At 33.8% G+C, this 15094-nt stretch overlaps 1 protein-coding gene across 3 annotated transcripts in view; it reads left to right on the top strand.

The window, feature by feature from the left end:
* The window catches only part of LOC150105372 (protein brambleberry-like), a 108540-nt gene extending 98309 nt beyond the window's left edge, over positions 1 to 10231 (top strand). For all 3 annotated transcript variants that reach the window (XM_090394741.1, XM_090394742.1, XM_090394743.1), the window contains one exon: positions 9816 to 10231. In XM_090394741.1, coding sequence (XP_090250867.1) covers positions 9816 to 9939 — 124 coding nt within the window. In that variant the 3' untranslated portion in view covers positions 9940 to 10231. The remainder of the gene's footprint in view (positions 1 to 9815) is intronic.
* Positions 10232 to 15094: the final 4863 nt, after the last annotated feature.

Raw genomic sequence — 15094 nt, 5'->3', positions numbered from 1 at the left:
GGAAGGTGGGGAGAGAACATTGGGCACCCATAGAAGTTAAGTTTATTTGCAGTCGAGAAAGGGATGAGAGCTAGGTTTTTCTTTCACAGAGCAGTAAGTGAGTGAAATAGTTTGCCTTTAGGGATAGTGAGTACATCTAGTGTGAATAAATTTAAGAGAAGGTGGCGATTTATAACCTCTCCGTGAGACTCCATGGAGATTTCAGATAAAAATAAATAAAAAAATCGCTGATCTTACAGGAGCTTCATGTGACATCCATAGCCAAAATAGCCTTGAACCAGACCCAAAAGAACTTTTTGCTCACAGAAAACATCTTTAATTTCATGATGTGTATCCTCATGGGATGTTCATGTTACAATGATAGCACTATGATTAAGTTTACATTATTTATCTCTTATCACCAGTTTACCTCCAAAGTAGTCAGTACTCCATTATTATTGTCTCTAACATTATATTTTTCTAAGGCACTTTGGAATGAATCAATCCACTTAGACTTTGGTCTTCATCCAGACCTTTTTCCTGCCATCAAATGCTTGTTTTTCCAACCTTTCTTCTCCCATTTAAGTGACCATATCACCTTAGATTAGCCCTGCTCACACATTCTTGAATGTAAACAATGTCAGGTCTTTCTAATGTCTTAATTTTTATTATGATTCTGCCATTGATGCTATCTGTTCATTCCTAATTTTTCTCAGAACTCTCATATCTGTGGTTTCTAATCTAGACAACAGATATGAGAGTAGACAGTTGGGTCAGAAATAAAGCCACCAAGTACTTTGTTTCTAACCCAACACTAAGATTCATAACTTAAAACTGGTTTGAACACTGTCTTGTATACTGCTAGTTTGGTGGTTTAGCTAATTTCTCTCTTATTCCATATAAATTTATTCAGTTAGCTCTCCACTATACTAGCTAAATAAGCTTTGCTTATCCTGTTGTCCATTTTGAAATTTTCCATCTTCACTAAAAACTGCCTAAATAGCTGAAATATTTTACTTGTTCTTACTCCATTGAGCATGCAGCTGAAGTTTCCTATCTTCCTGCTTATTTTCATAGTTTTGGTATTTTTATTGCTGATTTTCATGCCAAATTTGTTACATCTGTAATTCAATTTACTTAGAGTTCTTTCAGCCTTACATTGGGTGTGTTCAGGATTTCAACATCAGCTGCGAAAAGCAAAGAGTTAAGTTTGACATCTACGATTCTAATATCAGATTTAATGCCACTTTCTTTTATAATGCCATTCATAATAATGATGAATAAGAGTGGAGATAATGTTACTATCTTTTACCCTTGATTTTATATCAAAATATCTTCCTGTATTTCTTTCACTTCTAACTGCTAACTTGCAACTTAAACTGTGTATTCCTCGATATCATGTTCAATTTATCCCATATAATTGAAGTGTTTTGAGAATCTTTTCTCTGAGCCTCTTGTCATATGCCTTTTCCAGATGTACAAAACTTAAGTAGAGATTGTTGTCATATTCCCATGATTTCTCAACACTTTGAAAGTTTATTTTTCACTTGGTTAGACTATAATAAATTTAGTTTAATCCTTTATCCAAGTGTGAGCAAAGAAAGTTTGTGCCTGAAAGTATCTTCAGTACTGGGGTAAGGTGGTACAACACTGGGCAACTCATTGCAAAGATAGAGCAAGCTAACATCACTCCTATCTCAGTGTCTCCCTTAATGCAAAACACATCTCCTTGCGGATATGTATAATGTTATGCATTAAAGGGAAGGGCCACTACCCAGAGTAGTTTCGACCTTTATTGATGTCTCCTCAGTGGGAGCCAGGCCCAAGTGAAGATACCAGGCAAAAGCAATGGCGAGGTCATCTTTACCTATAGGAGTTGCCATTAAGCACTTTATGGCAACTCTGAGATAGGAGTGATGTTAGATTGGTCCACCTTTGCTACAAGTTGCCTGATGTTGTACTACCTCACCCCCAGTCCTGAAGATATTTTCAGGTGCAAACTTTATTTGTCACACTTGGATAAAGGATTAAACTAAATTTATTATAGTCTAACCAAGTGAAAAATAAACTTTCGACATCTTTCTCTAAATCCAGAGTAATTTAATAAAAAGGTGCCACACCATTTGGAAACTCCTATAGGTAGAGATAACCTTGCTAATGCTTCTGCCTGGTATCTCCACTTGGGCCTGGCTCCCACTGAAGAGACCTCAATAAAGGTCGAAACTAGTCTGGGTAGTGGCCCTTCCCTTAATGCATAACATTATACATATCTGCAAGGAGATGTGTTTTGCATTATGGGAGATACTGAGATAGGAGTGATGTTAGCTTGCTCCACCTTTGCAACGAGTTTCCCAGTGTTGTACCACCTTATCCCAGTCCTGAAGATACTTTCAGGTGCAAACTTTGTTTGCAACTAAGTTTATAATATTTCTCAACACTATTTGTCATAAAGTGAAAATGTAATCTTGACAACCTCTATTTGGACTGAACTCAGCTTCGCCAAGTTTCCCTTCCAGAATTTTTCTCAGCCTCTTTTGAAGTATGCTTGCATAAATATTAAGCGAACACTTAGAAATTCCTCTGTAATTATAACATTCAGCTTTATTCACTTTTTTTATAGATGGGAGCAATTGAGAGCTTCACTCCAGTCTTCAGAAATTTGACCTTCTCACCAAGCACTCTGAATTATACAGTGCAGGCACTGCAAAACTTTTATACTTCCATATTTAAGCATTTCTGATCAAATGTCATCTACTTGAGCTGGCTTTCCACATTTCAAGTTTTTGATGACTTTTTCTTCCTCAAGTATTCCTGTTTGCTTTCCTCTTGAAAATTTTATGCTACTGTTCTGTCACTGTTGTTTTGTTTAACTGTCTTTCAAAGTAATGATTCTAGACACCTTTATCTTCAGTTTTCATGAAATCATTATCATCTTTGATTTCTTTTACAGTAAGTACTCTTTCCTCCATTTCTTTATCTTTTTCAGTAGCCTCTAGAATATTTTGCCACCATCAGGTCCCATGACTTTTTGTTTAGTTACTTTACAGATATCTTAGATCTCTATTCTTTTAGAGTAGTGGTCTTCAAACTTGAGACACCTGAGGAACCCTTTTCAGTCTGAAAATCAGTGAAAACCCATCAGTCTGAAAAATCAGTCTGAAAACCCATTAATAAATACTTTTCATGTAATACTTAAACAAAATGTTACAAGTAATGTTGCAATAATACATTTAATACAATATAAACAGAAACTATTTATAAATGCTTTAATGAACCCATTTATTAATTAATAACTAAATAATAATAAATTCACTAAATACATACAAATAAATTTTATTATAACATGATTAACAAATTATATGAAAAATCATACTTCAGTTTAATGACTTGGATGTGCTTGTTTAATTTCCACAAAGAACATTATTGTTTGGTCTTATTGATTGCAGTTGTGAGTGCATTTCTGGTTCTGCATCATTTTATTCCTATGTTTTGTTTTTGTTGCTGTATATGTGAAAAAGCCTTTTCACATAAATAAGTTGTAACAAAAGGCATGATCAGACACTTCAGGATATTCAGTGTAAATTTGTGACCAAAAATCAAGAAATTCTTCCCATCATTGATACTTAATTTTTAAGGTCAGATCTGTAGATATATCAATTAATTGCTCTCTCCCTGGATAAATTTTCACTGTGACAATGATCAAATGGGTTTTTAATCCAATTCTATGATTCTGTGTCGGAAACTATTCTTGCAGATTCATCAAATGCTCTATTATATTATATATTCTTGAACAATTTTATGAAGATTCAAATCATTTAGTATCAAGAAGTAGCTTAGTTTTGCAAACAGTTTATATCATTGTTTTGTACATATGAAATTCATTAATCAAATTTCAGAATCCAGTGCATTTATGTTATCATTTACTTTAAATAAATATATGAGATTTAGTTCCTTGGAGGGATATATTTACCTCATTTAAAATTGAAAATATATCTGCAAGGTATGCCATAATCTGAATCCATATGTTTTCATGTATTTGGAGCAGTAATCATGTTTCAGTTAAGTTTTTTTTTTTTTTTTTCCAAGTCATAATATCTACTCAGAATTTTTCCTCTGGATAACTGTTGTTGTACTTCTGCTAGGAGCGATATTTTGTGAGAACTACAGAACTTCTCGCAAAGTAATGAGAATAATCTTGAGTTTAGCTCCCAGAATTTGATAAATTTAATGATTTTCATAATGTCATCTAAAACATCTTTCATTTCTTTGGAATTCATTTCATAGTGAGAACATTCGCCTTGCTGTCTGCATCAACATAATATGTGAAGCTATTGTTTTTATTCTTGATATGACTCCTTTCTTGGTACCCAATAAAGATTTGGCTTTGTTGATACTAATGTGAAAAATGATTTCCAAGATATTCCATGTTTCTCCATATATATAGAAGTAGCTTGGTTTTTCAAAACAGTTTGCCATTGTTTCATACATACAAAATTCATAAATTGAATTTCAGAATCCAGTGCATTTATGTTATCATTTACTTTAAATATATGAGTTTTAGTTCATTGGAGGAATATATTTACTTCATTTAAAATTGAAAATATATTTGCAAGGTATGCCAAAATTTTTGTAAAATTTTTGATGATATATATCATCAAAAATGTTTTCACCAGTAAATCTATCTTTAAGAGGCTAGCACATAAGAATATGCTCTTGGACAGTTAAATTAAAAATATAGTACCAGAATGATCAAAATAGCCAAACCAGCAATGTCCCAAAGATTCATCTAATTGCATTATGAAACCATGAGGAGAAAATTTTAAACAAGATATTAAATCATACAGTATTACCTCACAATAAAGTTACATATCTCTAATGCATCTAGCAACTGTTATATCAAAGATGGGGATAACCCTATCAGTTTCTTTGACATATTTCTCACCAATCTTACAGATAATTAAGTCTTTGATGCACAGTTTTATTAATTTTTCTCCAATTGTATATGCCTCCTCTTCTTTAGCAATATGATAACTAATGAGGTAGGAAACTTCAAGCGATTTTTCATTATTGATTGACATAAACTTTGAAAAATATTTTTCTTGCTTTTGAGCTCTTCATATTTACACTTGAAATTTTAATGTTTCAAATTTCAAGCCTTTCAATATGGGTGGTTACTTTCCATATGTCTTCTTAATTTTGCAGAATTCAGACTACTATGGATTTTTCACATTTGACACATTCTCTGTTTGGCTCATCTTCATTACGCAAGTATATCCAAAATTTAAGTAGCTTTCATCGTGTTTCCTTTTTTTTTAGAACCAACTTCATTTAATTTCTGTATTTTAATAGGCCCCTTAGACTTTCCAAAATGGATGTTTGGCATGCTGAAGTTTCAGAAGTTGATTGTAAATCAATTGCAGATGTTGCTGAAGAATTTTCATGTTTTTCTTCTGTTTGTTCAGCTTTCTGTTTAAGTTGTTTGATTTTTAACCAAAGGCCCATAGTGAAGGGTAAATCTATTAAAATTTATTAATTATTTTTTTAAATTATCATCGATTGGAAAATTTATTCTGTTTGATAAATTAATATGAAGATGTTACAATTTCATTGTGATCATAAGAATGAACTGTCACATTTAGCTGCTAAACAACAACTGTTTAAAATACACACACACACACACACACACACACACACACACACACACACACACACACACACACACACACACACACACACACAAGGTGTAGCTATTAGATAACGAGACTGATTGCAAAAATGTGGTTTATTATTACAGTTAACAACTCAATTGTTATCCTCTTCAACATACTCCCCTCCTCTATCTATGCACCGTTGCAAATGAATTTTCCATTGTTGGAAGCAGTGCTGCAAGTCAGATGTTATCTGCTTCAGTAGTGCTGCCATTTTCTCCTTTACCTCATTCACTGACTGAAAATAGGTGCCCTTCAATGCGGATTGCAGATTTCAACTTTGGAAAAACCTGAAAGTTGCATGGAGCTAAGTCCAGCGAGTAAGGTGGATGGTCCAACACTGGAAAACTCCCATGTCACCAAGAATGAAAAAAAGCAAGAATGAGCAAGTCAAAACTGAAGGCAATGCTGATCGTTTTTTTATTTATATATATATATATATATATATATATATATATATATATATATATATATATATATCAATGGTATGGTAATAGTTGAATGGGTACCAGAGGGTCGGGCAGTTAACCAACTATTACCTTGAGGTTCTGGCCAAGTTGAGACAATGAATTAGGAAGAAGAGACCCAATCTGTTGAAGAACGCTTGGATTCTCCATCAGGACAACGCTACATCCCACAGTGCACTGTCTGTAAAGCAGTATCTGGCTGATAAGAAGATCCCAGTGTTGGGCCATTCACCTTACTTGCCGGACTCAGCTCCACTTTTATTTTTTTCCAAAATTGAAATCTGCATTGAAGGGCACCCATTTTCAGTCAGTGGATGAGATAAAGGAGAAACTGCAGCACTACTGAAACAGATAACACTTGATGACTTGCAGCACTGCTTCCAACAATGGAAAATTCATATGCAATGCTGTATAGATAGAGGAAGTATGTTGAAGGGAGATAACAGTTAAGTCGTACAATTGTAATAATAAACCACATTTTTGCCACCAGTCTCATTATTTAATATCTACACCTTGTGTAGATCACCCTCGTATATGCGCATGTGTGTGTGTGTGTGTGTGTGTGTGTGTGTGTGTGTGTGTGTGTGTGTGTACATACATACATATGATGGGTGCCATGCTTGCTCACAGCAAGTGTGGCACCCATCTTGTGCAAAGCTTTTTCATATGCAATTCTTCATGCAAAATATATCCTACATGCTCTTTTGAAAATGCCTATAGTCTCAGCAATTTCACACACTTTGACTCGCCGGTCATTCAGTACAATATCATGCACTTGATCAATGATTTCTGGTGTTGTTACACTTTTTGGATGTCCTTCATGTGGATCATCTTCAAGGCTGGTATGGCCAGGTTTAAACTCGACAGCCCATTTCTTAACTGTCAAAAATGAAGGAGAAGAGTGCCCATAAACTTTTATGAACTTAGAATGAATTTCTTTTGGCATTAAACCTTCTTTTTCAAAGAATTTTATAACCACATGATATTCAATTTTATTCGTTTCAATTGATACAGACAACACTTTTGCTTCAAGATTTTGCTGAGACTATAGGCATTTCAAAAGAATGTGTAGGATATATTTTGCATTAAGAATTGCATATGAAAAACCTTTGCACGCGAAGGGTGCCATGCTTGCTCACAGAAGATCAAAAATGCACTTGCATGAAAATCTCTGAACAGTGCTTGGAGTGTTTTAACAATTGGCACTGAACAATGTTGAAAAATAAAAATAATTTTGAAATTATAAATTCGTTTTTCAATTATAAATTCATTGTTAGAACTTTTTCATCTGAGAACTTTTCAGACCACTCTCATGTGTGTGTAAATAAAATGTTGGGAGCAATATCTGGACTTGTGATATAAATTGTGTTCCCATTATGCATTCTTCCTGTCACTGGATTTCACTTTATACTCCACATTTGGTATGCTTTCTTCTTTTCTACATCACTTATTTTGATGTTTTGCATTTGCATCTATGATTGGCTGACCTAGGAATGGGTAAACCACTCAACTAGGTATTACACTTTAATGCTGGGAATGGGCAGTAGACACCTCGCACCTCAATTCAAAAATGATACTTTTTAAATTATTTGATGCAATAGAAATAATCTATTTACATCCCTGAATTCAAATTAATCTCACAGAATCCCTGGATGATTCTCATGAACACTGGAGTTCCAGAACACAGTTTCAGTGCTCTGTTTTAGAGCATCGTGGCAACTTATTTGCTGGGAACTTTTGGTATTCTTCCTGCTTTTCTACAGCTGCTTCTTTAATTTCTTGTGTCCACCTTATTTTTCTATCCTTGCAGACTACTTCATCACATAACAGTATTTTTTAATGAAATCATAATGTGGACTAATGGAGTCTATGCTGTAATTTCCTTAAAGTACAGGTATGAGTAGGCCAATACATAAGCCTTACCACCAAACTCCACCACATGCCTCCCTGGCTGAATCAGTCATTGTTTTCATCAGAGCTTGCCACTGAGACTCCAAGGTTTGGTTCTTGTTTTTGAATTGTTTGAATTTTTCTTCAATAATTTTTGTATAGTTGAGTACAGTTGACCTGAGAAAGCTGCTAAACTTTAATTATTTAAAAAATTTTCTTACATGCTCTTCTTTTGAATGTGATATTAATTTTTATCTTACTTAAAAGTAAATGTTGGTCACTTCTACATGGGACAGATGTATGTTACTGTCAGAAAAAAAAATATATATATATATACTTCAGAGTAATTGTGGCAAATATTTATTAATTTTTTTTTAATGCAGCATTAATTTATTGACACTAAAACTTGATATATGAAATGTCACTAATGTCGATTTTGCAGTATAATTTGTCATATGTTGTGAAATGTTTTTAATAGCCTCGGTTTAACTCCATTTCATGAACTGTAGATGCATATTTTGTGGGTCCTATTAAGAAAACAGGAAGCAGACTGGAAAAGAAAAATTAGTTTTTGAATGCAACTTGAAGACATAAAATGAGAGAGAGAGAGAAGTAGGGGTGAATTTTTTGCTGAAGTATAATAACTAGGATGTGTAGGAAGAGTGGTCTTGAATTTTGTGGAAGTATGGGATAAATTTGAAAGTGAAATCTGTTGACTGTAAATGGATATTTGAGTGAATGGCAATATGCTGAGAGGAAGAGAATGTGTCAGGCTAGGGAAATGAGAATTAGATGTTGGGACTGAGGGTATAAATTACCAAAATATGAGAAGAGTAGTGGAAGTATGAAAAATAAGATAGAGATGGTCTTAGTTAGGGCAATATTTGGATGCCTTGTGAAATGATGATCGGGAATTATGAAAATGCAAATGGACCTCTGGTCCTGCTTGTATTTCCATAATTCCCCATAAGACATGATGTGATGTGAAATTATTAGCTTCTTTATACGAGTTGCTGCAGTCCTGAAAATACTTCAGGTGCAAACTTTTTGGTTACACTTGGATAACGGATTAAACCAAGTATATAATTTCTTGGTATCTTTAATTTACATCATTGAAGTAATGCAATGATATTTCATCAACAATATAGTGGTGCTAAAAACTGTTATTCTTGAAAGAATATAAAGGCTAGCATGAAATTATAAAGGAGGAAAGTAGCAAATGCTAGCTTATACCTAAGATGAAAATCTCTCTCTCAAAAAAAATAGACCCACATTCACTGTATGCATCTTCATCTGAGGGTTGGGAGGAATATAAAGAGAATTAGTGAAATGCTGATTCTTTTTATGCTACTATCAGTATTGCACTACTGATCTTATTACTTAATGGAAGTTCAGAGTAGTATTGGTCTCCACAGTAGTTCCTTTATTTATCTGATTCCTTTTATTTATAGTTCTATTCCTTTTATACACTATAAGTTTTTAAAGGTGCATTAGCACTGCATTTTTTGATAACTGATCTATGAAAAATGCAGTTTGCAATAGGGAAAAAAAAAGTCATAATTTCTATGGAGAACATTGTGATAATGTTGTTACAAATGAATGAATATACACATCTGTTATTGCATTCGCTGTGATTACTGTTCACTTCATTTTAAAATACATAATGGAAGACAATTTTTTTTTTAATATTCAGTTGTTTTTTATAACACTGTAATGCCGAAAAATCATCTAAATGTTTTTTGAAATTACAAATGCATTTATTTTATTATAGTACAAGTCGACATTCTACACCATCAAAACGTTTGTGTATTGGTAAGAGAAAGGATGGACAGAAGTGCAGGCAAGTATCTTTATCTGGAGGAGACTTTTGCCGTTATCATGAAAATCAAAAATAATGTACATAATCCTGGAACATTGTACAGTGTTAAGTAAAAAATGTGAAATATGCATTTCAAAAGGGGATGATAATATGCATTATAACCAAGTTTTATAGTGTCTTTTGAAGAAACATTTCCTAAGCAAATTTCCTGTAAACTGTTGAATTGTACATGAAATTCATATAATGAAGATAGTTTGTAATCTAGATTTTAAGAACTGTTTTTATCAGTTATAAAAGTTTTAATTTTTAAATGTAATTTTCTGTTGTATATTATTTATCTTGGATGAAAATAAATTATAGGAAAATTTTGTAGATTGTCATTGTCGAGTCATAGGCATTTCTTCAGTGATTAATTTGTAAAAGGACTTGCTAACTACAGGGAACCACATGCATATCCTGTAATCACAGCAACTGTGAAAAGAGCATTCTTTTCATCATACAAAACCAATACTTGAAACTTTATTCTAAGTTTTATCAGCACCAATTTATAGTAGCTTAGTGTCATTATCGGCATTTTCTTTTACATAGGCAGTGCAGTGAAAGTGATTAATTACACGCTGTCAGCTATATTTAGAATATGTTCAGTCATATTCTTCTGAATATATATTCAGTTTTTAGTGATCTGCTTATTCAGTATACTCATATTTTCAGCATTTCCCTCCCCCTTTAAAGTGATTCATCTGTGGATCAATCAGATTCTGTGTTGCTTATGAGACAATTTTTCAGTGTAAACCTCAGAAAGATCCTAGTTCAAAAAAAAAAACTAGTGAAAAAGTGCATGTGAAACAGTTGCTTACTCATTGATTCTGTATTCATTGTGAACCCCCCCCCCCTTTGCCATGCATACACACACACACACACACACACACACACACACACACACACACACACACATGTCAGGGGTGTGTATTCTGGGTGTGCGGTGCATACCCACATAATAGCATTATCACCGATACTATATTTTTGCATTTATTCCTGTTAAAGAATCCCCTAATTGCTTCCTGGTTTTGCATGATTCCTAAAATTAAATACAATATACTAATGCTTCATGAAGAGGACACTTTTCAACGCTTAAACATTGCATTCAGGTTAATAGCTTGGGGTGCAATCACAAATACAGACAACTTTAAGCCCTTTGAACAAATGGTTCAGCAGGTCAAATTCTTAGCAATCCAGTGGTTTTAAACCAACCAGAAGGTGAAACAGGGTGGGCACTGAGACAATACCATCCATAAATCATTGACTGTGATTAGTTATTGTGTCAACCAATCTAATTGAACGTTGTTGTTTGTCATGAGATGCTGTCTTTGTTTTCAGAGTTTTATCTGTTTTGCATCAAGTATGAACTGATGTGTTTTAGGACACCGATATCGACAAGTAATTTTCTATAAATAATTTATACCTTTTTTTGGTCCATATTTACAATGGGAAAATGTTAACAATATGCTGAACGTCCCTTTTTTCTTCCAGAACTTTCGCAAATTCCAGAAAAATAATTTTCCAAGTGATTACTTTTTTTTTTCTGATTTCTGTGCTTATTATATGGCTGTATTTAAAAATCATATCAAAATTCAGATTACTCATGTCTCACTATGAAGCATAAGCCCTCTGTGCTTCTCATATAAATGGTGCATGTGAAGCATAGCTATTGTTCATTTGACATTTATGCTTTCCATATTTAAAATTATATTAATTGATAAATTAAAGTATTCAAAGTTATTTTAGAATTGATTGCACTGGACCAATTAAGATGAGCACTATATGCTATGCTCTCATAAAACTTTTCATACCTCAATAACAATGCAATCGTATGGTCAAATTGATGTGAATTTTGGTAATGTGGGTTGCATAAGCCACACAGCAGCACATCTAACTTAAATGGGCATGCAATTCCACTGATATATTGTATTTTTTAGACCATAATTTGTTTCAGTATTCCAATATGTGTTTGAGTATTTGTTGTGACAATCCTGGATTTGGAAACCTATCGTACTGTACTATAGATATGCCAGAGCTTAGATAACCCAGAAATTCTCTAGGACTTAACATACTGCTGTTTTTTCATGCACTTCTTGCCTTCAATAAGATAGTTATTCCAATCTTGTTATATCCACCATTGCTACTTGACTATAACTATTGAGGCCAATAAATGTAGGTGTAAATTTATCAATAAGAGCTGTCAAAGAACAGATCTAAGCTAACTATGTCACAACCAATGTGACTGAAAGATTTTGCATCTAATTAGTTTTATTTCTAGAAGCCTTCCATGGGATACGTGAGTCTTTTCAATGCTTTATTATTCCTGAATGTTTCCAGTTGTATTAATTTTTAATTTTCTTCTGCTGTTAATTAAAATATTGTAGCCTAATAGCATAATCTGTAATCTTAGTAATATTAACTCAGAAAAAGAGTATTACTTCTGTAGTACATAAGAAAGGCTTAGTTGTTGTTCATTACTCATAATAATGCTTAAAGGCATAACCAACACCAATGGGGGGGGGGGTATCAAACTCACTAAGATTTTGCTGGTTTTCTACCCAGCATCATCAGAGCACAATGATAACTGATAGGCACACAGCACTAAACCAAGTAATTGTAGAAACAATTCAAATTGTTTCTGTAACTGACACATAATGTCCTTACATGGTGTTGGATAGCAACAAAGTTAATTTAGAGCAGTCCAGCTATTAGATCTTAAAATTATATACTCCCAGATCTCAGATAAATTAATGCAACCATACTTGTTGATGTTGGGAGCCTTCATTGTTGATTCTAAGAATAGCCTCTCAGACCTTTAACAACTTCTATATAATATAATGTAGATGTTTTTCTCCATCTGATTCCATGTGAAGGAGCATCCAGAATGTGGTTTGCCAATCCCAACTTGCCATCAGATGTTAACTGATTTACCAGTCTGTCCAAAGTAGGCTAACTTGCAGATGCATGGAACTTTATACACTTCTGGATGTTCAAGAGGATGTAGTCAATCTTTAGAGGAACATATAAAAAAAAAAGTAGCTGATTGAATTAAAGTGGTAAGGAGATCATATTTACAAAGAGCTTTTGTTATATATATATACACACACACATCCTTAATGTATGGAACGGGAATGGTTTGGTGTGATCCTGTGTGTTGGGTATAGGAGGGATGGGGGTGCATGTAATATTTTATCTATTTTATATAGACTGTAGCCATTGGCCCAAAAGCTCAGTATCAGTGCTGAGTCATTTGAACAAATAGCCCTGTTCTCAGTGAGTAAGTTTTGAGGATGCCCTATTATTGGAAAGGGTGGTGGTGTGATTGTTTATGTAAATACCTACCATTATGAGTGGTAGCTATTTACAGTGTAAGTAGCACAAAGATCCTAGGTCTATGAATAAATATGGCTACAACCCACATAAAATAGATAAAATATTACATGCATCCCCCCCCCCAATCCCTCCTACCCATGACAGACCATACTTGGGATGGTCTGTCATGAGTAGACCATACTCTGGATGCTCCTTCACATATATTACATAGAAGTTGTTACAGGTCTGAGAGGCTATTTTTAGAATCAGCTATGAAGCACTCTCCCAAACTCAACAAATATGGTTGCATTAATTTACTAAAGATCTGGAAGGCTGTCATTTTAAGACCTAATAGCTTGGACTGCTCTAAATTAATTTTGTAGCTATCCAACCCATAGAGAACATCATATAAGGACATCAAGTGTCAGTTACAATTTAAATTGTTTCTGCAATTACTTTGTTTAGTGCTGTGTGCCTGTCACAGTTATCATTGTGCCCTGGGTAAAAAACCAGCAAAATATTAGTGAGTTCAATAAATATTTTTTTTTTTTTTAATAAATATATGCAATTTTTCACTTAAAACTAGCAGATTGGTTAATGCACAACTCCAAAAATCAACTTTTTTTTTTAAATCAGTTCCACCTGTGATTAGTGAGTTAAGCATTGATGCTAAGGAATGTGTCTTTGTAATACTATTATTGAGGAGTTGTGGGTAATTTATATTCTAAAATTATTTACTCAGTAAACCACTTTTGTTTTAAATTAATCAAGATGGAGTGGCTGCTTTTGGATGTTAAAGATAGTAGTCTGTTGAAAATTATCAGGTTTCTAATTTTTGATTTATGAAAAATGTTAATAGTTTGTTCTGTATTGTAGTCAAATCTAAAACAGTAGTTCTCAAAGTATTGTCCACTAGTTGACTGCATGGGTATTTCCATCAGTCAGAAAACTCATTGCAGATGACCCCCCCCCCATCGCTAGTGAATGTGATAGTCACCAGTTGTCTCTGATTGGCTAACAGTAGAAATTGACTGCCCCTCAGTCTCAAAAGTTAGAGGAACATTAGTGTTATTATTTTTTTTTAATATGCATAATATTTTGCCACATGCTGTATATATCTCAACATGTGAATGTTAGTGGTAGTACATAAGTGCCATAGTACACACAGATGTGCACTGAGAAATCCTGTCCTAATTTCCGCTGAACTACTTCACAATTTTACTCTTAGTAGCAGCATATGAAGGCTCACTTTTGGATGGTAAAATATGTCCTGCAGATAAAGGATAGGGATGTTGGAAGTTTTTTAACTTGGTTTTAGAAGCCTGGTTTTATAGAAATTTATAATTCTATAAATTATGTTTAGTTTAATCCTTTATCCAAGTGTAAGCAAACAAAGTTTGCACCTGAGGTATCTTCAGGACTGGGGCAATGCATGGCAAAGGTGGATTTACTTCTCATCACTTGCTTTAGTATCCCATAATGCAAAGCCCATCTCTTTGCAGACATGCATAATGCTATGCAAGGAGATGGGCTTTGCATTATGGTATATTAAGGCAAGTGATGAGAAAGTTTATTTTTCACTTGGTTAGAATATAATAAATTTAGTTTAATCCTTTATCCAAGTGTGAGTAAACAAAGTTTGTGTCTGAAAGTATCTTCAGGACTGGGGTAAGGTGGTACAACACCAGGACAAGTCCTTGCAAAGGTGGAGCAAGCTAACATCACTCCTATCTCAGTATCTCCCATAATGCAAAACACATCCTTGCGGATATGTCTAATGCTATGCATTAAGGGAAGGGCCACTACCCAGACTAGTTTCGACCTTATGAATAAGTAAAGCCGTCTCTAAAAATTCGGACGATCCTTAGGCTACTCAGTTG

The sequence above is a fragment of the Typopeltis vanoorti genome, chromosome 6 (genome assembly GCF_054136105.1).
Source record: "Typopeltis vanoorti isolate ZY-2024b chromosome 6, IOZ_Tvanoo_1.0, whole genome shotgun sequence".
In the NCBI taxonomy this organism is placed as follows: domain Eukaryota; kingdom Metazoa; phylum Arthropoda; class Arachnida; order Uropygi; family Thelyphonidae; genus Typopeltis; species Typopeltis vanoorti.
The sequence above is the reverse complement of the archived record's forward strand: the minus strand, read 5'-3'. Positions and strand labels throughout refer to the sequence as shown.